At 40.2% G+C, this 24,364-nt stretch overlaps 2 protein-coding genes across 4 annotated transcripts; one reads left to right on the top strand and one right to left on the bottom strand.

The window, feature by feature from the left end:
• Positions 1-325: 325 nt before the first annotated feature.
• Positions 326-8,369, bottom strand: LOC112554324 (laccase-1-like). 2 transcript variants are annotated; one of them, XM_025222061.1, is made up of 10 exons: positions 8,064-8,369; positions 6,944-7,064; positions 6,186-6,406; positions 5,354-5,520; positions 4,289-4,539; positions 3,530-3,951; positions 2,944-3,225; positions 2,520-2,710; positions 2,164-2,312; positions 326-1,206 (listed from the first exon to the last, which is right to left on the bottom strand). In XM_025222061.1, exons 2-10 carry the CDS (start codon positions 7,026-7,028, stop codon positions 899-901), a joined length of 2,076 nt encoding a protein of 691 aa, XP_025077846.1. In that variant the 5' UTR covers positions 7,029-7,064; positions 8,064-8,369; the 3' UTR covers positions 326-898. The 2 variants fall into 2 exon arrangements, with proteins under 2 accessions (XP_025077846.1, XP_025077847.1); XM_025222062.1 differs by lacking the exon at positions 8,064-8,369 and adding an exon at positions 7,236-7,908.
• A 2,591-nt stretch (positions 8,370-10,960) lies between these two features.
• Positions 10,961-24,059, top strand: LOC112554420 (endo-1,4-beta-xylanase A-like). 2 transcript variants are annotated; one of them, XM_025222190.1, is made up of 13 exons: positions 10,961-11,285; positions 14,644-14,888; positions 15,193-15,344; positions 15,619-15,714; positions 16,553-16,710; positions 16,987-17,032; positions 17,195-17,350; positions 17,739-17,794; positions 17,956-18,093; positions 18,180-18,351; positions 18,596-18,705; positions 18,998-19,210; positions 19,587-19,642. In XM_025222190.1, the coding sequence occupies exons 5-11, from the start codon at positions 16,631-16,633 to the stop codon at positions 18,701-18,703; spliced, it is 756 nt and encodes a 251-aa protein (XP_025077975.1). In that variant the 5' UTR covers positions 10,961-11,285; positions 14,644-14,888; positions 15,193-15,344; positions 15,619-15,714; positions 16,553-16,630; the 3' UTR covers positions 18,704-18,705; positions 18,998-19,210; positions 19,587-19,642. The 2 variants fall into 2 exon arrangements, with proteins under 2 accessions (XP_025077975.1, XP_025077974.1); XM_025222189.1 differs by lacking the exons at positions 10,961-11,285; positions 14,644-14,888; positions 15,193-15,344; ... (6 more) ...; positions 18,180-18,351; positions 18,596-18,705 and adding exons at positions 20,504-20,718; positions 21,105-21,195; positions 21,685-21,813; ... (1 more) ...; positions 22,622-22,801; positions 23,434-24,059 and having other exon boundaries at positions 19,002-19,210; positions 19,587-19,802.
• Positions 24,060-24,364: the final 305 nt, after the last annotated feature.

The raw sequence follows: 24,364 nt of genomic DNA, 5'->3' as shown, positions 1-24,364 counted from the left end.
TCACTCGACAAGAACCATGTTTGTCCTAGTCCGATCTACGTGTTGCACTGCAGCTTTGATGGACGGAGCAAGAGGTGGGGTTACTAGTGGTCACTACACTCGGAGCACTGTTTCTTTCACTCAACAAGTTTGTTGATTGGTGGATACATTTTCCTCATTGCTTTCTTTCTTTCACCCATGAGCACGAGCGCAAAAATTGAGGTGTGTGTGTGTGCACAGTATGAAATATGCATGTATAAGCGTTTTATGTCATCTGTAGAATATTACTACATAACATGCACACCTGCATGCACGCACACATAAACAAATGATGTGAATGCTTTTATATAGTGTAAACTTTACTGCTCTATTGTTTCTAATATTTTTTATTGGTCTGATACCACTGTTCAGTCCTGATAATAATTAATAGAATATACTCTGTTTAGCTCTTGTTTAAACTGAAAATTCAAAGTAAAACTTCCAGAAAACAATAAAATGTACAAGGCCCAGATAAACCTTTCCTTCTCCTCAGGTCAATTGCTGAATGACAAAGCTGGAGAGAACTGAGCTACCCCACCCCCTACCCCCGAGTACATCTAAGAACATGCAGTTAGAAGTATGTACACCATGTACACTGTGATCTACTGCCTGCTAAAGGCAACATAGGACAGGGACAACAAAGAGTGCTGCTAGGCAAATGTAAGCGGAAAATGGATTATCATGCACTCATTTCAGGTAAAAAAAACAAAAAAAAAAAAGAACACAAAGGTTTCGGGGTGCATTGATTAAAATTGTTTTTAAAAGTATTTACAGATAATAAAGAAAGAAGTGGCAGCTGCATGAGGAAGCCTGTCACGACCATCTTGCAACTTTTACGAAAGTCGTTAATCAAATCTTTTCCTATCTTCTGGGTTCTTACCTAACTCTGTGAGAACACAGCAAAAAGAATATCTCTAGAGAGTGGGATGCATATTATAAATAAACACCAAATATATCCATATACATTTATACTCGCACTGTTGGTGCTGGGGTTAAAGCTTGTGCAGACCTTGTTAACTTCCTCCAGGCTCGTTTGTGGAGAACTTTCAAAGCTCGAAAACTTCCAGTTGTTGCAGGTTGGGAAGTTTTTCGGAACTTGAGGTAGCTCAGAGGTATTTCCTGCTTGAATTAGGAGAGCCATGCCGATCTCACCATGAAATGCAATGTGGCAATGAAATAGCCAGATCCCTGAAAGAGAATTTATATCTCTGAACTCATTATCTTGATTCGGTGATTCCTTAATGCTCTAAAGGTATTTCCTGTTTATTAGTGACAACTAATTAAACAGCTTTTCAACGACAAAGCGGGCTTTGAGAAACTGCGACGATTAGATTAAAAGTGGATGGACTTATGTTGTATGTTAATCTACCAGATGGCTACGATTACACCCTGATTAAACATGCAGCAGGCAAGGCAAACATTAGATGTGGTGCGGGCCATGCTAACGTCCTGGTTAAACGTCTGAGAACAAGGGTGGGGAACATCTCACCGCGAGCCACCAAATCACTGAGTCTTGCCCTCCCAAGGCAACCACAGACTCGAGTCGAAATGCAATACATGTACACTTAAAAGCTTTTTTCATAGCAAAGTAAATTTATTTGAAGTGAATCATGATATAGAATATCATTCCTGTGGTGACCTTATCCCTGCATGTGCTTCAGGACCCCCTTTCTCCTACCCCCTCTTGCGTTTGCCAGCTGGAAACTTGTGAATATATTAATGATTTCCAAAGCCAAAGAAGAAATAAATAACGCATGCATATTAAATCAGTGCAGCAAAGTACAATCTATCCATGTGCTACCCCCAACTACAGGTGCAGGTCAAGGGAGGACTGAATGATTGCAATTTTTTCGGGAGGATATCTAGGTCACCCCCAGAAGAAACGCTAGCTACGCTTAGTTGAAGTATGGACGCTCAAGCCGCAGGTCTGATTCATTCTCTAAGTAATGATAAGCTTAAGCTGGAAGTAATTATAACATGGACAAACAAGCCTAGCCCTGAATTTCTGCAATTAAAGTGTTATTTTCCGAATACGCGAGTGACAGCGTGTCATTGGCACACAGTTCATAACAGTGTCTTTTAATGTAATTTATAGGACAATGTGTATGTACACATACATCATATATATATATTATGTGAACATACCAGGGTTGTCAGCTTTGAACCTAATGATGGTGTAGCCCCCGTCAGGTACGGTCACTGTATCCTTCAGCGGTGCACGCGATAATTTTCTGGGTAGTCGACCTGCACGATCCAGCGCCCGTACTTCTTCTAGTGAGATGGTGGTGTTCAACTGACACAACAACGATACAAGTTGTGAAACAGTATTCTAAATAAAAGGTTACATAAACTATGACTTAAACAAATGATCCACTGACAACAAGCCATTACAGTCCCCTAACTTATTGCACTTAGCATCATTCCAATCGTCTATTATCTTCCCTGATAAATCAGTAAAATTATTAATCATTGCTTTAGGAAAACTTTGTCTTAGTACTCACCTGTCCATTCCAACTACCCGGAACTTATACCCGTGTAGGTGCATGGGATGGTTGGCGTTAAACAGCAAACCCTCATCGATGATAATCAGCTCCACCACGTCGTTCAGCGCCACCTTCAGGCGATGACTGCACTCACAGAACTGCTTGTCACACTGTTCCTGCACTGTCTCGTTGTTACAGAATGTAGCATCCTGCCAGACACAGCATTGCCTCGGCTTGCACTCGGTCTCACAAGGTACTTCACAACAATTGACCAATGGCCTGAGCCAACAATACACCAAGTCTAGATATACAGCATGTTAGTCTCTAAATAATTGTCATACACTTAAATAATCAACACAAAGACTTCACATGCACTCATTTGCCCATATCGCAAAACTGCGGAAGAAAAGAGAAACCAAACACAAAGGGCAACGGTTCCTACCTCATCGATGTCCTTCATCTGTGTGAGAGGCGGCACGGCAGTCGACGAGAACGAAATGTGGTTTATCTGCGGAGAGTACAGATGCTTTCCTTGTATCACGGACTTGAGTGGGTATAATCCGGGATGATGGAAGTGAAAATTGTCCACCTGGTTAAAGTCCATTGCCAGGTAAAAGCGTTTGTCCGGCACCTGCTTCAGGCTGTCGTCGTCCGGCTCCGTGCTGTTGAGGAGGTTCACTGACACCAGGGTGTCGGTAGCCCTGGCGTTTAATGGGTTAAGCGTCTATAAAATAAATAAATAAATAAATAGCAGATATCAGGTAGATGGAGATAAAATAAAGCAGTTTTCTCACCACCAAGTGGATAAACCTGAGGACAGAAACTATATTTATAATACACATGAAGTTGTAAATTATTTATTTGATATATATCGGCGTATTAATCATTGAAAAGATGGATTCATAGGGGTGAGTTTTATTTAGTTTGTTGCTGTCGGGCCACAATCAAAAGACTCTAAAAGTGCTACAAACTACTCATCTACGCATTAAAATAAAATCGAGCACATTTTAGGAGTGAGCTGCACTCACAATGCCCTCTCGGTTGCCGGCTTCGTAGTTAGTTGCTAGTTCTGGCAACCCCGGTGGTGCACCCGTGTATCGCAGAACTGCGAGCTGCTGGCTTTTCTTCACGCTGCAGTCTGCGATACCCCGAGCTCGCACCCAGTAGTTCTTCAGCTCCTCCGTCTTGTCCGCGATGAGAATGAAGTCAAACCTTTCTCCGGAAAAGATGTTGAAGGAATCAACAATGATTGGGTCGAAGTCACCCCCGTCAGAGGCAATGACTATTAGCGTGTGGTTGTCGATTGAAAACTGAATTGGACAGTTCATGATGCCTGAACTTATTACCCTGAAGCGGTACCTGAAAGTCGGTCTGACCGTGAAGTCTGCATAGGGAGTGAACACCCGAGCTCCTGTCGTGGGGTCTGTGTGAGGTGTGAATGCACCTTTACCTGTCGACATCAGTCAGTGGGTGACTCAGAGCAAACAAACTGTATACCTGCATATACAATCTTAAACTATGAACTGGTCTATACAGAATTTTAAAAACAGATGTTTAGTAATACGTGTACTTGGCTTACAAGTGTAGAATATTTACTTATCAGATAATCTGAAACTTATGGTTATTTCTTAGAAAATATTTACCGCAAATACCAGTTTGAGCATGAAAGGGATGGGGAGAGAACGAGTAAAATATTCCACTTAATCTCGTGTGTATGTGTGATTTCATGTTCACAGACTACGTGAATTCGCATATATTATTCTTGCATAAATGAGATACGTATTGACCATTGATCAGCATGGATTCGGCTTTGTTGTCACCGTCGTCGTGGTGATGAGAGGCGAAGCGACTGGTCACCAGTTCGTTCAGCCAGTCGGTGACAATGATCACGTGCTCTGGGAGGTCAAAGTCATAGAGTGGTGAGTGGATGTCGTGTGAGGGAGGCTGTCTCACGATGAGGCTGCCAAACAGTCCATCAGCCCGCTGCAGGCCTGCATGTGAATGCCAGAAGTGCGTTCCACGATCTTTAGCCGTAAACCTGCGGATGTGGACATTCACCAAAGCTTTCTTATGTTTCTTTCTTCTTTCTCTCGACATTGAGAATATTGTTTAGGGTGGCCCGGTGGGGGGAGGGAACCCCACAAATGTTACAAAGATTCATTTGTAGTCTTTAGTTATATTTAACAGAGTTTTCGATTATTTATTGGAAGAGAAACAACTATTGGCACAACATTTGGAATCTGCGTGCATCATTGATTATGCGGCATACAATAATTATTTTATTGACCATTGTTGGTTTCATCGGTCCTAAAATATATCAGTTAAACAAATCTTTACTTAAAGGTAGTGGGAAATGTAACAGTGTTATAAACCTAAACTATACGATAGTAGAGTTAAATGGGAGTGAAACTTGTACTGAAAAGTAGTGGGAAATGTAACAGTGATATAAACCTGTAATGAAAGGTAGAGGGAACTGTGACAGTCATATAAACCGGTACTGAAAGATAGAGTGAAGTGTGATGGATATACGCCTGTACTGAAAGGTAGAGTGAGCTGTGACAGTGATATAAACCTGTACTGAAAGGTAAAGTGTAATGTAACAGTAATATAAACCTGTACTGAAAGGTAAAGTGTAATGTAACAGGAATATAAACCTTTACTGAAAGGTGGAGTGAAGTGTGACAGTGATATAAACCTGTACTGAAAGGTAGAGTAAACGTGACAGTTATATAAACCAGTACTGAAAGGTAAAGTGTGACAGTAATATAAACCTGTACTGAAAAGTAAAGTGTAATGTGACAGTGATATAAACCTGTACTGAAGGTAGAGTGGAGTATGACAGTGATATAAACCTGTACTGAAAGGTGGAGTGAGTTGTGATGGGGCACTGTGTGACCATGCTGGTGCCGTCCATGTACTGAGAGCCCCGCTGCAGCAGGCCGTGCCAGTGGATACTCGTACCCTGGGAGTTCTCTAGTTTGTTGTACACGTTGACGATGATCTCGTCACCATGACACACCTGAAGCACAAATGAGAAATCCATAAAATCATGAATCGTCACACACAGCAGGCAGTTAAATACCTGGGTGCAACGCGATATCAAGGATTTGGCACCTGATGTAAGCAAGTAATCAGAACACAATGCGAGAGCTACAAAAAATCATTGCCTATGAGAATAAAAGAACTCATATACAAGAATGTAAATCTCCTGACAATGCATTGTTGCTGTCGATGAATTTCTTTGTGTAAGATCGTATATAAGAATCTTGAAGCCGACTTTGCCATAAAACCACAAAGAATGAGTTATAACCTTCTAAAAAATACATTTAAGAAAAGTAAGTCCACCGGATTTAAAAGTATAAGCAGCTCAGTCAGCGCTCTTCAATCAGTCCAAAGAAGCTATTTAGGATTCAGAGCACAAGCACTGGTCAGAAAGTTTTGGGTGTGTTCACTTTCGAGAAATCGGCTCTAGATTAAAACATCTACCTGGAAAATAAATCGAAAGCTCATAGCCTTGGACCTTCTGTTAATTACAGACATGATCAAAAGGATGGAAAAAGAGTGACAGCTGAAATATTCTCATTTTGCCTCAGTAAAGGTTTACAGTCTATAAAGGATATAAAAAAATTGACACATAAGAACAGTGAAGTTTTTTTTTAATGACTGATTGATACTTATTGATACCTGAATGCCCGGCCCAGGTATACGTCGATTGGCTGTCAGAATACCACGTGATGTTCCATCAGCAGGAACGCAGTGAGGTCGTGAGCAGTCGGTGAGGTTAAAAGGACAATCATAGCAGGCCTTGGACAGTACATAGTACATCTCTAGAGTCCAGTGGTACTCACACCGGCGGTTAGGTATTCCTTCTTCACACTGACGTACACAAGGATGGTTAACATAATCTGAAATGCAAGACATCCACTGGATAAAGATGGCGGCAGCTCATCCAAACAGCAATGACAATATGTCTGCTGTTTAGCTTTATTTTTCCATGTTCTCTCGCTCTGTCAAACCGCAACTACTACAACGAAGAATACACATGATTTCTCGCATATGCAATTGTTCTGTTGATTAATAAAGTTGTAAATTCAATTTTGTTCTGTACCGGCCACTATCTTCAGCTAAAGATTGTCTTTGGATAATAGTCCTCGTAGGTGAGTGACTTTGGGAAGGACAGGATGTCTTCACTGACAAAATGAAGTTGCAGAAAAACCAGATAATTAAAATGTCGTTTACTGATGCAGATAATTTTACATGGACTGTCTCCATATTATTAGTCTTGCATTTTCTTTTACATAACAAACTTAAAAGTTTTATATATAAATCCTTAATAATTGAGAAGACAAAAGAGTTGAGACGCAAAATGTCGACGTCGACGACATTAACTATCATCAAACATACAAATATATTATATATTATGTATACTGTATATAAGTTACCTGACATTGAATCAAGCATCGTCAAAGCAGTTGTAAGACCACATCCACAAAGAATAAATGCTGCGACTGTCCAGGTGATGACCATGGCTGTTGATGTTGGTGGCTGTCGTTATCTGCTCACCTTCTCTCCAGCAAGCAAAAAGCATGAGTGAACATTTGCAAAATCTCAGTTTCACTGTACATCGCGAGTAGTGCCTCTATAAATGGCGTTTTAAAATGTTGGAGAATTTTAATACTTTACATTCTACTCAAGATGTATGCCTTCACCTGAAATTCGAGTGGACTCTCATACCTGCTAATGCAAACGAACATCGCGAAATTAAAAGAGTCCGTGTTCTTGAATCGTGGGAACAGCCTCTTGAGGTGCAAAATGTCACACCCAGTAAACAGTTTTTATCGTCGAGAGATCGGTTTTCTTTGTCAACTTGTTTGAGTGAGTCCCTTAGTGTGCCACAGGTTCAATGCCAGTCTCAAAGATTTAAACAACCTTGCTGCTGACATTCTTTTTATACAGATGAGCGAAGGCCAGATGATCGTAAATGCTAATATTTATTTTGGTGGCTTGCTGATTGTAAGTGAGAAAAATGCCTTTTCGTAATCATTGATGTCTCCGAAATGAGGGCTGCCGGTTGTCATCATGACTAACAAAATACTACGAGAGAAAGACGATGACTTATTTCCTTCGAATGCTTATACTGTCATCTATTGTTCGCTGGCGAGTTTAAAATAGCTCAACCACGCCATTTTACTGTTGAAAGGAGCAGTTGTATTTTTAAAAAACACGAAGTTAGTGCACGAACCTAGAATACTAGAGACGAAGTTTGCTCTTCACTTCAGGTTAAAGCATCAGAGTCAGTTTGCTTTTAACTACAATTAAATTCTTTTAACAATGAAAATATATGACCCTTCGATCAGTGAGTGCAAGTTTATGAATGATATAGTGACCATCGAGTAAGATGATACAAACCATTGTCTTATGATCACCCAAATAAGCAATTTTATGTGATTAGTAAATGTAATGTGGTAGAGAAACCGTAGAGCTCTATATTGTTTTTTCTAAAAAATTATGGCATCTGTTTTTAGTAAGTAAAATGTAATGAAAGTTATATCCTTTACTCACTGAAACAATAGGACTCAGTTAAAAATGATGATTTGAATATCCTTGTCTTCCTTGATGTAGACTCCCATTTAGTGTACACAGCACGAAGAGTTGTATTTTTCTAGTTAGTTGATATATATATAACAGGAATATTCTGATATAATAATCTACGAATGCAACATCCAGTATGTACAGTTCGTCAATCTTTTTTAGTCAATATGCTTCAGCAAAATATAATGTTTCGGTATTTAGTGCTTCACGCTACGCACAAGAGCTCTTCGTTCCAAACAGACAATAAAAATGAGAGAGAAGTGCTAACAGACACGACTGCAATTACCAAATGTAGTGTGCCCAGAATACTAATAGTGTATCTCTTTGTATGTGTGTCTGTGCGTGACAGAGAGAGAGAAAGAGGAATATTCCACGCAGAAGGAACAAGGCGAGAAGGCGTGCAGCCAGACGCACTCACAACTGAGAGCATGACAATGGCGTGGAGGGCAATGAGGCTGAGCCATGCAGGCCAGACACTGAGTAGCACTCAGCTGCCTAGTCACGCCTCATGCTGTGGAGGACGCGGTGTAAACAATCAACAACACAACAGGAATACAAAGGACTCAGCAACACACGCAGTGAGCACCGAGCGCCATGAGGCGAGCTCTGAGGCTGGCGTGACTGGGACACGAAGTCTTCTCCCTCCTTTGAGTCAGCGTTTTTATGTCAGTTCCCCCTGGATATTTGCTATAAATTGCAGGTGTTTTGGCTGGTGTTAAATTGTCATAAATTGCAGGTGTTTTAGAGAATGTTTATTTGCTGGCGACTGAAAAGTGTTTGGCAACTAGAGAGCGAGAAAACATTTAACAGCTTGAAAACAGAATGTGCAACAGGTCGAGAGTTAGAGAATGTCTAGTAACTTGAGAGTGAGAAAATGTCTAGCAGGTAGAGATCGAGAGAGAATCTCATCTCTAGCACTGTCTAGAGCTGCTGAAGACAGATAGTATGTAGCAGTTGGATACAAAAGGAAGATGTCTGGATCATACGTAGCAGTTCGAAAAAGAATGTGTAGTAGCTGGATTATAAATATTTATAATATGGAGAATAATTTTTAGCAGTTAGAGAGAGAGAGAAAATGTCTAGCAACAAAAGATAACACATAGCATCTGAAAACATAAAATATATAGCAACTGGAGACAGATATGTAGCAGATGAAGACCACAGAGCTGAAATGAAGCCCACGAGCCGTCATGCCTAAACTCATAAGAGATCCTGTCTCAGTGTGTTTTTTAATATTTATACACTGTCGACTTTGCTCGCTTTAGTTCTTTAATTTCAAAATTTAGAAGAGAGATATCAATCTTGTTCATGTTCAATGCTGAGATGTAGACAGGCGGAGATAGAAGTTCATAGGAGGACATTACAAGTGGTTTTACAACCGCTCGTAGGGTGTATCAATAGTTTTAGAGCAGTGCTGGACACTCGGTTAAAACATAAAATGTAAGAAGAAAAATATTGTTGATTTATTATCGTTTTTGCCACCCCCCCCCCCAAGAGAAAGACTCCGTCCACATACACATTCAAATGCATGTGTGGACATGCGGCCACACACACTCTGATAACCACAACACATTGTTGTCCAGCTGAAATAATTTGAAATGGATCCCAGAAACCTGAACTGGTCGACCTGCTCAATGTCCTCCCCGTTGATAATGAAAGGTTCAACTTTTTTCTGTCGAAGTCAGCTATAAACTCCTTGGTGAGGGTTCAGGCTACCTCTGGTGGTGCATAAAAGATATCTAAGGACTAGTCTTTCCAGAATTCGTTAATCGTTTAGTGACATCACTCTCTGGTCTTCTTGGGACAGGGACGATGAATGATGCTTTGAAACAGTGGGGAACGACAGAGAGCAGAGAGAAATGTTGAAAATATCTGGGAAGAGAGAAGAAAGCTGATCAGCGCAGTCTCAGTGTCAGGGCATGCGGGTTTCCTGTAGTTTTTGTTGCCTGAATAAGTTGCACACCTCTGCTCACCTATCACAGAGAGCTGGTAGGGGGATGTGGTGGGCGTGGCTGTCACTGGTGTGATACTGTCCCGGTCAAAGCGACCGTAAAATTCATTCAGCCTATCAAGGAGGTAGGGGTCCACATTAATTGGCGATATTTTCTTGCTGTAGCCGGTTTGCTAGCCACACCATACAACACGGGAGTTTCCGGACTGAAGCTGAGACCCGAGTTTGCACTTACCCCACTTTGCTCTGTGGCTTTCTGTAGATCATATTTACCCCACCTGAAGGTTGTGTCATTGCCGAAGATATTTTTCGCCTGCCTGACTGCTACTGCAGCTACATAGTTCATTATAGTTTATTATCAGTTAAAAATAAGAGCAAGTATTTTTTAAATAAGAAAATGTAAGACACGTAAGCCCAGCAAACCACCTTCTCACCATGAATATAGCTCAGGGGTCGGCCCTCGGACGTCCTTGTATTGGCTCATCTATCAAGTGGACTTGTTTTCATATTCCTTTTTAACCTAGGTTAATTTGATTAAAATTTAATGTATCAAATACGATTTAGAAATCGACAGTCCGTAACATTCTAATGCAGACATTGTTGAAAAATAAATAATAAAGCGGCTGAAATTCTAATATAGACAATGTAGAAAAATAAATGTCTGATGGAGCCGTGAAAGAGCATCGACAGCGGATGCCTTCAAAGAAATGGCTGGTTTTAAGGTTTTATTGTGTATAAATTTTCACATTCAATTCACATAAATTAGCGCCATTATGCACTCATTTTTTTTTCCATTCCATTTTTATGAGGTTTTGTGTGGTGTGTAGACATGTTACCGGCCCGTCATGATTTTTAGACCGGTTGACGAAAAGAAGTTTGCTCCTCCCTGAGATAGTTCCTCACAAACTTGAACATTAGACAGTGACAGGCGTAAACAGAGAGCATTCATGCCGAGCATTGCGCCACTTGCTCAGCGGGTTCATATATTATTTCCTGTGGGAGTGAGTGAGACACCCTCGCCACCAGCTAGCTAATCCCGGTGCGCAGTTAACTGCAACAGGTCACACAAACCACGGCGGTGAATGTGTAGTGAGATAGCTTATAGAGTATAGACCTAGCAGTCTCTCCCACCCAACGAATGGAGTAGTCATCTCACACACCCCAAACAGGTCCTGTGACTGGGCGTAGGTCTGTGGAAGTGATCACCAACCACCATGGACTTCAGCGTGGTGTGTTCAAAGGTATGGGTGAGTTTAGTTTAATAATTGTTCATGAAATGATATGTTAGCAAGTTACTATTTATTCATTTTATTCGCTGTCTATGCCTGCAAGGCGTGTTAGAGCCACTCGAGCATACCACGGACTGTAGTTTCGTACTGAATGACGAGCGCAGTGCAGGAAATAAGAGTTCGGCGGGGCTAGTAGGTCAAGCCGACTTCTTTCCTCCTACTTTCCTCCTTCTTTCCCTTCAAAGTGACAATGCTACGCCTTTGTATGGCGCGACTACTGACTGACATCAAAACACCAGTCATGAAAGGAATCGCGAAGCTTCCATGGAAATCAAGATATTTAACAGCGGGATAAAGCTAAATGTATTAGGAAATGTGATGAATGGTCTGAAGTATTATAGGGTAATATTATAAGTAATATTCTATGAAGTTGTATATGGAATATGACGAGCAAGTATACTAAAGTTGATGGTTTAGGATTGCCAAATTCGTTTGGTTTAGAGATTGTGTCTGTGTTTGAAACCGTCAGCTCCTGCCTCAAAGTCAGTCGCTTTCAGAAAATCGTGTGGGACCAAGTGTCCGCCTATTCCCCGATTCATACACTTTTTTGTCATGGTGTTATCTGATTATTGACGATTGTATGGTTGAATGTCAGTTTGTTTGTAGTCTTTCGAATAAAGCGCATTGAGCTTTTATCCTCGTGGGGAAATGCGCTTTACAAATCCAGTTAATATAAGATTTCTGGTGCAGGTACGTGTAAATGTAGAACGAGAGCATGAAACTTCAGAACCCCATTTACTTACAATTGCAGCTATAAGCACAAACACACACACACACAAACACACCAAACACACACACATTTTGCTCTGCTCCCTTTCCGAGGACTGTGCGACATTCGTTCTTGTATGATGAGGCGACACGCTGCCAGACTCTACTGATCCTCATGAACCCATGGCTGATGCTTGTCATCTGGATGGTCAGCAGTTGTTCAGTGACCATCATGCCCACGATCTAAATTAGTTTTATATTCAGGTTGTGAATGCGAGAACACAAGCGGTTGTGCCGTTCGATTTCTGCATTTCTGCATTTCTGCATACTAGTTTCAGAGCCCCGACACAATCACACGCAGCGTGTGTAAGAGCACACCAATGTGTAAGAGAACACCAGTGCCAGCTTTTTGCTTCAGTTATCACCAAAGGCTCCAATGTTAATGGAGGCAGCTCATCAAGAGAACATATTCCCTGTGTTGCAGTGTTGTGTATTATCGCGTGTTGTAGTGAGCAGAGTGCTATACAATGATCCCTCCATGACAACCTCCACCAGGCCGAGCAACTTTAACCTCATAAATTAGAAAAACGTCCGATGTAAAAGGAAGAACACACACACACACAAGGTTTTCTCCAGGAAAACGTATACTTGATATGTCAGATTTCCTCTTGCTCCAATCAGGTCAAAACCACTTTTAAAGCGACCTGTATGATGTATTCTTGACCATGTGATACCGCCACATAATTTTCTTTCTTTCTTTTTGGACCACCTAACTGAAGAACCGATGTTACATTTACAGCTTGGGAAAGGGAGGTCAGTAAAAGTGTTTCAATCACAACACACGTTGATAATGTAATGGGCAATGGGCACCCTCCGACAATATCAGCTGGAGGCCAGACCGTCAAAAATAGCGGATATAAAGAAATATTTTATTTTGGGCACGAGATAGGCTAGAGTCAAATGACTTACCGTAGGCAAGATTATTAAAATCATACTTACTAAAAGCACAAAAGAAAGTCCACTCACTACTCGACCTGATTGGAGAATACCGTAGACATATGGCAAATTTCGCAGACGTGGTGTTAGTGCTATTCGTATTTCGTGGTATCCCCCATCACCGAGCTTGTAGAAGGGAACGCCCCATCATCTATTCTTTTGGACAGGAGCATGTCAGACAGCGCTTGAAGAAAGGAAGAGTGTTGTTTTAACGTATCCTGCACTGGACATTTTGAAACCTTTTGTCTTACAGACAGACGCAGAGTTGCCCTCCTACAGAAATAAATTAATCAGCTTTCGTCAGTTATTTAAATCATTAGAAAACTTCTGGACAGAGAAAGTCGCTACAGTGAAGTGTGAGTGCCTGGGTAGTACTCAAGCTATCCAGATACCTTTATGATCGTAAGTTTGTCCTCCACACTGACCATCAAACCCCACATCTTTTTAACATCAACATCCTGCAAAAACTCTCGCATTTTGCGCTGGGCGATGGCCCCGGTAAGAATTCAAATTTGAAGTACAATCATACCCGAAATAGAATAGCAGATACATGAATAAGAAAACAGTATGCGCTTTACACATTTTGCATTTATTATTATTATCATCCTTTCCTGTCGCCATCGCAAATGGATCAGGAAATTTCATAAAAATGGAGTTAATGAGTTAGAATAAAATTAAATGTTAATATTTGTAAAATAGGAGGGAAGGAATGTTAGTAAATGATGACCAAATAATCCTTTGGGTCATCATTAGTTCAACTGTGATAGAAGCTAGTTCATTTGAAGTTACACCAGTAGGACTCCTTAGAACTGTCTATTGTCTACAGCAACAGTAGTGCAGCCATGAATGATGTCACTTTGTCTGAATATGTATGAACAAGGTATAAAAAAATCGTTTGATGGAAGGGAGGTGCGGAGAGAGAATCGTCAGTAGAGAGAATGACAGAAGAGTGACATGAGTCCTTGGACTGAGGAGTGGGAACAATTTTGTCAGTTTAACGCCCAGACATTTTTCATCATAATATTAAGAGAAGGGGAGAGCCACTGCCGAGACATTATGCCTAAATTTGTTTATAGAGGACATGAAGAAGGCTTTGCAGTTTGTGGTTGTGTTATTTCAACTGTGTATAATATATTAACTGTGTTGATACTTGAGTATATTCTGACTCCCAGTTTCTAATTGGATTATCTGTTTAGGAGCGATTGAATTTACTTGTGAATGGACATCATAGAGGACGAGTGAAATGTTCCTAATTCTGATGCTGCTAGTGACCGGAGGATCGTTTATATTGGAATAACTGTACCCAAGATTTATGCTAATTGTTAAATTATTTTACTTTATCTCTGTGTATCAACAATTACATAGGATTAGCCCACGATCAGATCGTTTGTTTTTTCGTCTGAGTAAAAGAACAAGTAACATCGCATGTGTGATAAGTGAGGCTGTGATAGTCTACTCGACTTTTAAACCAAACATGAAAGATTTTGGGGGCTTAGTGAGACACTACATATTGTCTGTAGACCTACTTAATGGACATTTATTTATAAAACACCTTTTAATACCAGGTTAGACAATATTGTTAAAATACAAGTTTGTTTTTTTTCAGTGCGGTATTGTGGTGATCATTTTAGCAGTGATTGCCATCCTTCTGTGGGCATTTTTACCAAGGGGAGGAGGAGGAAAAGAAGATGAAGGAAAAGGAGGAGGAGGAGATGTTGTCAAGACAAACATATTGATGAATCCTAGTTTTGAAGACGACCTGTACGGAACGTGGGACAACAAGAGCTTCTGGGTGGACCGCGTGGCAGAAGATGTGGTGCACGGCAACTTCGCGCTTAGAGCATGGAACAGGTTATAAGTTTAGTAGTTCATTACAGTAGTCGTAACAAGAACAGATTATATTTTAGTAATTGATTGCAGTAGTTGTAACAAGAACAAAACATGGAGCAGGTTATACTCTATGAATTCATTCAGTCTTTATGTGTGGTAATTTTTGTACGTGTCTCTCAATCTTGCGTGTGTGTATGTGTCCAGTGATAATACTGAGGCAAAGTATGGAATATTCGTTACACTAAATGATCTTCTACACTAAAAACACTTAAAGTCACGAGACAAATGTCTGAGTTCAAGAAGAGAAATCAAATTGTGTTGACAGAGATCGAGACACCGAAGGGCCTCAGCAGTTTCTCAACATCTCCAAAGGCGATCGCGTGGACTTCTCTGGATACATGAAAATTCTAAATGACATCAAAGGCACTCTGTTTCAACCAATTCAAGTGATGCTTCAGTTCGGCTGGGCTGACGAAGGTACTGTGCATCTTTCCATCTATCTGTCTTACTTTTATTTTACTGTGATCACAAGGATGTGACCTAACATTGCACCTGTATATCCAATACATCCTTAAAGAGACACCCACAAGGTTTACAAAGTACTGTTATGTCTTTAAAAGTAGTAAGTTTCTACTGTAATAATTTTATATATTTTTATTGTTCGTTGAAGATTTTTCGTGGTTCCTGATCTTTAACTGCAACGACGTATCTGACGTATTCTAAAAGTTCTTCTTCTTCTGGCTTATTGCAGATGCCACGGGTTCGTATGTGGTTGTCTACAAGGGTAAATCGCGGTCAGCAAACGGATGGATGATGCTGAACGGTAGCTTTCAGGCGCCGATGAGAGGTCAATGTTTTGAAATATTTCTTCTTGTCAACAACCCAAAATTTTGTGTGAAAAATGATTCAGGGCGTGATCATTGTAGTGTTTGCAGAAATAAATCCTAAACTTGAATGAAGAGTTAAGCGCGAGTACTTTTGTTTCATCCCTAAATCACCTTTGTTCTGCCCTTCCGTTGTTGATGTATACATTAAGTTTTAAAAGCGTATAATGACTTCATAAACTGGTAAACTTGCCTTGAACTTTTCTTTCGTCCTGCTGATGACCTCTTGTGTAGATGGTAGTCGTTGTACGCCTATTTGCATAGATGTTCGGAAGTGTTATCTTACACTGAGCTAGTCATTTCTAGAAAAATTGTACTATTTAAACAATGAAAAAGATCAGTCACTGACAAACAAGCTGCTGTTAGAAACATTTTAAAATGATGACACAGAAAGGCGACAGGAGGTAAATGTTCCTCTTTCTTCAGGGTGTCCTTCTATCTCCGACTTACATTCTCAGGATTTAGGTGTTTGTCTCTCATCGTTTTTTCCACCATATTTTTGTAAGCTTTTATGCAAATGCATTCCCAATTTATTTAAAATGTGTTTTAAGAATTCTTGTTTTGGTAAGTGGTGGAATACTGCAAGAATCAGTCTGTACGGTGTACGTATAAAACCAGTTTATCATTTACGTGCTTGAAGCACAAAGCGAAAAAACAAGCTGAAGTAGCCACAATGTTTCAGAAGACCTCGAGATGCCTGTGCTTAATGCAGGACATTATTAGAAATATGTTTGTATTTGTCAGAAAAGGTCTATATTTATGCTTTTTTTTAAACCAGCTGGTTTCTTATTTTTCACCTAGATTTCCTTTGGTGCCGGTTTATTATTCGTGGACCGCAGGCTAAACGTAGACTTCTTGGTGGACAACCTTCAGTTGTTCATGGTGCCTGAGAACTCCAACTGGCGAGCAGAAAGCTATACGAACATCGACACCTACAGAAAGTCTAACATCAACTTTGTGTGAGAGACCCTATTGTACAGTAGAGTGACCCAGGACCTCATGTAGTGGTTTTGCAGTACAATATAATAATGGTACATTACAGACTATATATATATATAGAGTACAGTAGGTGTTGTAAACTGAGTCTCCAGCTAATGTGGCAATCTCACGTATAGTTCCTATAGTTGATATAATAAACTATTTGAATTATGTAAATACACTAACTTGAAAAACTATTTTCAGAAGAGGTTATTCGTGTATTTATTTGCTTTCTATTTGTTTTGTACTACATCTAGGTTTACTGTGCCTTCTAATGTACCACAATCGGCTTTGGATGTCCAGGTAAGACATTTCACGCATTTTGCCCGATTAAACAAAACAATGAGCTAATGGCGTGTTATTAACTGTCATCAAATAAGTAAATACAAACGATACAAGTAACAAAAAAATCTTGGTTGTCAAACTGAACGTTTATTCCTGTTTTAATTTGTCCAAATCCATCAGATTCGACTGAAAAAACACAGTTTTGTGTTTGGTGTGCGGGCTAACGACGCTAACTTCCGAGCGAAAGACTACACATATTACAGAAATCTGGTATTCAGCTGGTTCAACACAATTACAATCAACTCCATTAATTGGAAATACAACGCCGGAAATGAGGTGTGCTTACCCTGCTAATCGTAGTCAAGCTTTCATAGTTCCTTGTATTTCTACTCTAGAGTAATAATTAATGTTGCAATAGCTAAACCCGTGCTGTGATAACTCTTTTATAATTATACTACAGAGTATTCATTGCTATCCTTGTAATCCTTCTGATCATTCTACTGAAATGTTTTGTTTTATAATACAAAATTAATTAGTTGTACAATGATTGTCAGTGTTGACATACTTCGTGTAACGATAATGCTGTTTTCATATGTAGTCTTCATGCAAATGCTTGCTTTAATTTTTTATATTTTGTTCGTGTTTTCTATAGCCTGTTAAACATATCGTTGGAACACTTGTGATATTTTAGGCAGATTTGTGATCTAGTGACATTTGTTTCCAGACAAACCCCAACTACAGTAAAGCTCTTTCTGCCATCGATGTTGTACGAGCCAATGGGTGAGTACGGTAAAGATAGTGTTAACCTTAACCCTAACCCTTAGGTCGTTGAGAAGCGGGGCGTGAGGTGTTAACACTCACTTTTCTCAGCTAGGTGGCTGGCTGGGTGGCTGGCTGGCTGGTGTGTTAATGTCTTGGTTGTTTTCTCTACACACGTTCAGGCTAAAGGTGCGCGCACACTGCATCCATCGTGACACACCCGACAATATTCCTAACTGGGTGACGGCACTGAAAGGCCAGGAGCTGAGGGACACGGTGGACTTCCACATCCAACAAATGGTCAACCTAACGAGAGGAAAGTAAGTTTCCCATGACTCGAGGTCCTGTACGCTAGATGTCGCCTTGTGTCATGAATGTCTGTTAAACGTCTGCACTGTCGCTGCAGGCTCTTTCACTGGTGCGTGATGAACGAACATCTTCAAGGAATGTGGTACGAGGAGAGGCTACAGGATCCTAACATCACCAAGAACATCTTCAAGTACTACAACCAGCAGAACCCGGATGCTAAGGCTTTCTTGAACGACTTCACTGGCGTGACTGCTGGAGGCAATACGCAGGTCTGAACACAACTCCCATTCTGCAAAGAGGATCAACCCTCAGTGCTATCTCTTTATGTGTGTTAACAACATTTTTTAAACCAAATCATTAAAAAAGAAAAAAAGGCAGAGCTCAAAAATGAAGAGAAAAAAGTCACACTCGTATCAATTCGTCCTCCTGCCTGCCATAATGGCTGTACCTATACATTTACTTGAATGCATTCATGTGTGCCTGCAAATTGTTTTTATGCATTCGTGTTGCCAGGCGATGTATGACATGTTGATGGAGTATAAATCAGAAGGTATACCCATCGACGGCCTAGGTATTCAAGGGCACACTAAAATTTCACTGCACCCGATCCTACTCTCATGAAGGTGAGTCATCGTGACCTAGTGATGTGATTTAGTTACATGCCATTTTCTTTGAAATGATGATATAAGGCCATTACACTAATGCAAGCCTCCTTTCTTCAGTCTACTTCTAAATCGTGACTATGGTGTGTTAGAAATTTGTTCTAGGTAAACAAAAATTAATACAAAATACTATTTACTTGTTGTTTCATCAATGCTGAGTTCGAATTTCGGACCACTTGTGCCAGATCTTGCGTCGGGAACAACACTGACAAATGTTTAACTCGACTTTTGACATATTCTTTGGTGTGTACAGCTGCGCCTGGACTACCTGTCGAGGGCAGGAGTGGAGCTGTTCATGACGGAGTTTGACTTAGCCTGGCCTGACGTCGTGCAGCGCGCAGACTGGCATGAGGACGCCATGCGGGTATTCTACGCCCACCCCGGGTTACACGGGGCCGCAATCTGGAGTCTTCTAGACGTTGAGACGGACGCCAACAAGGAACTATTCCTCGAGAAAAATTTCACGGTATCTTTTTTAAAATTTTTTTTACCTAAGGTGTTTGACCATAAGAAACACTTTATCACCTTGCTTTCAATCTGTAGATAAAAACTAAAATATATACATGCGAATTCGCGACAGCGGGTAGAATAATCCAACTAAGGTTGAAATAGTTGATAAACGTTATAATTCTTCGTGATTTTACTAAAATAGTTATTCATTAGGTGACAAAGAAAATCTGGAGCGTTTTTTTTTTAAAAAAAAAACCAAACAAACAAAAAACAGATGTCAATAGGTATTAGCGAAGTAGATGTACTCTGTAAATGACGTTTTCTGATAAAAATAAAGGAAGATAAAGTAAATCGTTTTATGAAAATAATGTTTTGCTTTGTATAAACATTAGATGCTCGAGCCAGGTCAGCGTCTGGGCTGCCTTCTCAAAAGGAGTGGACAACAAACGTAAACAGGAACCTGGGTGATGGGTTAACATTCAAAGTTCGTGCTTTTCAAGGCGACTACGAGGTGATTGTAAGGAGGTCTGGTGTGGCGGTACAAATAGTCAACTTTACTCTGGGAACCACTGACATTGAGCAACAGATTGAAATCACCTCCAGCACCGGTAAGTTCGATGATTTTTACAATGACCCATTTCGTTGACAATATTTCTTTCCTTCGCTTTTTGCGGCTAAAATTTCAATGTCAACTGAGTAAACTTTCTGATTTTCTGCAGACCCACGTCGATGCACACAAAGTCGTTTAAACAACTTTCTATTTCCATTCACGTCAAAGGAAAGAGAAAGTCCAACAGCCTGAAGACTGTATAAATAGTGTTTAGCAAGATGGACCCCTTTCAGATCTTATTGTCTTCTCCTTCCGCCTTCTCAGTACAGATCCTAAACTAGGTTCTGGAGAACAATAGAGAAACGGATCCACAACAGAAATATGCGAATGGACATTCGTCACTACCCGTGTATACTAGAAGGACATAATTAGTGTTAACTAACTCATCTCACTCCATTAGTAAATAACCATTACCTAAACTAATACTATCTTATCATTGCTGCTTAGTTATTATCTCCTTAAGTTGATACCGTCAGCGATCTACTGGTCACTGTCCACCAGGCTATGACATCTTTACCTAAGTAAAAAGACAATAATCAAAGAAAAATTATTTAAAATTATTTTTCAATTCAAAATTTGTAATATTTACTAACTAGAGCTAATCTGAAAGCAGATGCACTAATAGTTATGCAGCTCTGAGCTCTAACTACACCGCGATTGAAGGCGTGTATATCATGGAATGTACTCATTGTTGAGCAGAGCCAGTGACAGTCACGGAGACGCCGGACTATCTACCCATGTGTCGAAGTCATCGTGCCCAGGCCAGTCTAGGGTCTACAAACACCACAACCACCGACACCACCATGGTTTGTCACACTGTCGTCAGCGCCGTGTCTGGCAAACAAGAAAACGATAACGTGTCGGTGACTTGTGAAGCAGGCGAGGTGATGACAGGCTGCACAAGTCTGCATGGGGTGAGCTCTCCACAGGCTTCTTCTCGGTGCCTCACCATAAAATGTTGAACTGGCATCTATAGAAACATTTATAACAAACAAACATAGTACTTGCTTAATAGTGAAAGTACAAACAGCAAAATAATAATAATATATGTGCAAATATATATGTATAACGCAGAATCACGATGCAGAACACGAAGGAACGGAAAGATTGGGAAGATCCACACACACGCACATATAAGAGTGAAGTAAAAACAAAACTAAAAAAAAAAAAACACCATATAACTGATCGCAATAAAACAAGAGTGTATCAGAAATATTTCCTTGATCAATTATGTCAGTGTCGTGTGTTCACATATCCTAAATGAAAATCCCTGTTGCATGTGTGTCTGGTGTATTCGCAGAACAAGGAATGGACGAGAATGGGAGAACGCATCGTGTTCAACAATAGTGTCCCAGTGTGCACCGCTTACAATGGTCGAAACTCGCCTGCAGGTGAGAGATCTCAGTGGCAAGAGCTGTACCTCCAGTGTACTGCTACAAAGCCATAGACATGTAGATACAATAGATATAGCGACAAACCCCAAAATCAATGTCGATTCTTAGTACAAATCCACAAACCATCCTTACTGCAAAGGACAATAAACGGTATACGTAGAGCAGAGGCTCCTGGTCAGAGGTACCCGCCTTCCCCAGGTGGTGGAAGGTAGAATTTCAATATGTACGGGTGCGCATAATGCATACGGGTGTAATTGCTCTGCGCGTAACTTTTAAAATAAATATGCAAGAATTTATTTAACTTTTAATGTGCAACTGTTGGATTGGCGACGTTCATAAATGATTTTTTTTTTCTAACATGGTATGTACAAAAAGAAAAAAAAACTCTCAAGTTATTTTCAAGTGTAAACTGGTTTTCTTAACATATACATTAATCATTAAAATAAGGAGTATTCCGCGAGTTAGTCTGCCGAATATCTGTTGCAGGTGTCACTGCGGAAGCTCGGTGCTGCAAGGTGTCTGGACTGACGTGCGACTACCGCGTGGCTGGACCATCCTCCGCCTTTGATGGCGCCCAGGCCGAGGCCAGGTGTCCTGCCAACACCCAACCTCTGGGTTAGCACCACGCAGAAACTTTAAGCAGCTAAAGCCATGTTACATACGTAGACTGCAAAAAATGCTAAAGAAAACGTGTATCAGTACCGAAACACGAACATAGGTTTGAAAAAACTTTCAGCAGCGAGATGGAGCATTTGTCTCTGGAGTAACTCATTGATCGCTTTGAATTTATAAAATATGTAAGCACAGGACACATAAATCTAGTAATGCTTTGTAATAACGTCAATTAATTCTTAGCTCATACAATCAAAGTTATTAATTAGCGAACACATGCATTTCACTTACCGACATTTATGAACTTTTGTTGACAAACAAAAAGCCAGTGTGTTGTTTAAGACTGTTAAAACTACATGTACAGCTGGTAATTATCTCTGTTTCTTCGGTAGGATGCAGCTCCTTCAGCCAGTACCCAGACATGGATGGAGTGTATCCCGACAAGACAGAAAATAGCTGCATCGCGCAAAGCGGAGAGCCTGCCTTCACCAACCCTGCAGAACGCTCAGGTCTGAGTGCATTCTTGCATGAATTTATTATGACAGAGGGATTACCCACGAACTAAAAAAAAAAAAAAAGAAAATTAATAGTTTCATCCTTTCCAGTCGTGAACGGTGAAGTTAGCTGCCCTGGTTGTGACAGATTACCTGATGTCCTGTTCTAGTTATTGCCCCTGACTCCTTGGGTGACGTGGAGGGGTTATTTGCCCCTCGTTATTCTGTCTGCCCAGGTTGGCATTCTATTACCATCGCTCATCATTCGCTTAAATTCAGAAAAAGATCGATTAATATCTGCCCTTCGTCTGACGCAGGTTCCATTGTATCAGCAGCATGTTGCTCGGCACCAAACCTTACTTGTATCGTGGTGATGTCGGTGAACTCTTCTAGCCTCGTGTATGGTGACAGCGTGAGTGTCACCTGCCCGACCGGTGTCATGGTGTCCTGCAGCTACTGGGCTGTTAGTGGTAAATCTGCCGGTGCCACGATTCTCAGTGAGTTGACATTAGACCATGGAATACATTCCATTTTCTTTGCCGTTTTACTGACACAAATTTAACTATATATTATCAGAGTTTAACTGACGAATCTATGAATTGAATCCTGTGAAAGAACATCGCCTTCTCAAGAGGAAAAGAGCTCATGAAAATAAGTTTTGAGGTCTATATTGTGTGGGGGTGAAATATTTGCAATATTTGGGCAAAAGTAGTCATTTACTTTTATTTGAGCTCTGTGTACATTTATTCAAGATCTATGAAAAAACTGTATGAGAGAACTGCTAATCTATCCTGGCTTCTGAATTTTAAAGAATGTGACATTTGTGGCGGTTTTGTGACTTTTTTCTCGAAGATATGAATAAGTAGGCCAATTGAAAAAAAAAAGCTTTTAAATATGATTTACTATATCTGTTGTTCCATTGATGATTCTATTTTCTTGCAGTTGAGAAACTTAAAGCATTTATTTGTCATTCAGTCCTTAAGTTTATCTAAAACTTTTCTTCATTTGTTCCTGACTGAGTACTTTTCTCTTTTTTGCGTGCGAGCCATATGGTCCTGTATAAATTTCGGTTTTACTGGCTTTACACTTTTACAACACAATTCATTATTTTAAAATATGTCACTTTTAGGTGATGGACGCACAGATAAATGCGTAACCTACATGGGGGCCAACATGCCTGCCGGAACCAGCGGCACCATAGCAAGAGCAGTGTGTTGCACGATTAGTGCTTAGGATGCCTACATAGAAATACACCTAATGAGTAGTAGTAGGTCAGAGGTCAGGCACTCCTTGTGTTTTGTACATTGAGATAATCTATTCTGAAAAAAAAACCAACCAAAAAATATTTGAATTCTTCCTCAGAGATTTTAGATTAATTTCGAATGGTTTTGTTCAATGTAACATTTATATGACATCGCGCGGATGTAAATGAATGTGTGAGAGATGTCTGTGAGAAAGTGAGAGAGGTTTTAGTGAGTGTCAAATATAGTTGTTCGAGGGTGGCTGTATAATTATGAGTGCATCTAAAAAAAAAGTGCAGCTAAAATGAATTAACTACTGTCAAGTGTTTATGGTGTTGATTAATTCTGTTCGGTTGATATGGACAAAATGTTTGATTCCTTGCGTTACGTGTTGTTACATTTGTTTTGTATAAGCGCGTCTTCTTCAAAGAATGGGGGATGCTGCATTATCTGTATATTAGTTACCACAAATGTTAATTCCTTATCTTCTGGAATAAATGGTCGCTCGGTTTCACTATGATTCTTTGTTTTGTCTGAGTGCCTAAAAAGATCAGCAGTAATTTAACAAAATAAGCATGCTGAGCCAAATACATGTACACTATAGCCACGTACGGACCTTCATTCCTGGGTGAGTCGTGGTCTCGGTGTGAGTCTCGTCTTACCTTTAGAGAGTCACGTGCTTAACAATCCGTTGGTTGGTAAGATCTACAATTAGCACATACATCATCTGTTCACAGACGTAAATGAATTCGAAAAAAAAAAAAAAACCCGAAAGGTGCAGACTGTTGCATCATTGAAAGTCATACCAATAAAGGGAGA

Source organism: Pomacea canaliculata, linkage group LG13 (genome assembly GCF_003073045.1).
Source record: "Pomacea canaliculata isolate SZHN2017 linkage group LG13, ASM307304v1, whole genome shotgun sequence".
In the NCBI taxonomy this organism is placed as follows: Eukaryota; Metazoa; Mollusca; class Gastropoda; order Architaenioglossa; family Ampullariidae; genus Pomacea; species Pomacea canaliculata.
Note: the sequence above shows the minus strand (reverse complement) of the source record. Positions and strands in the feature narration are given on the sequence as shown.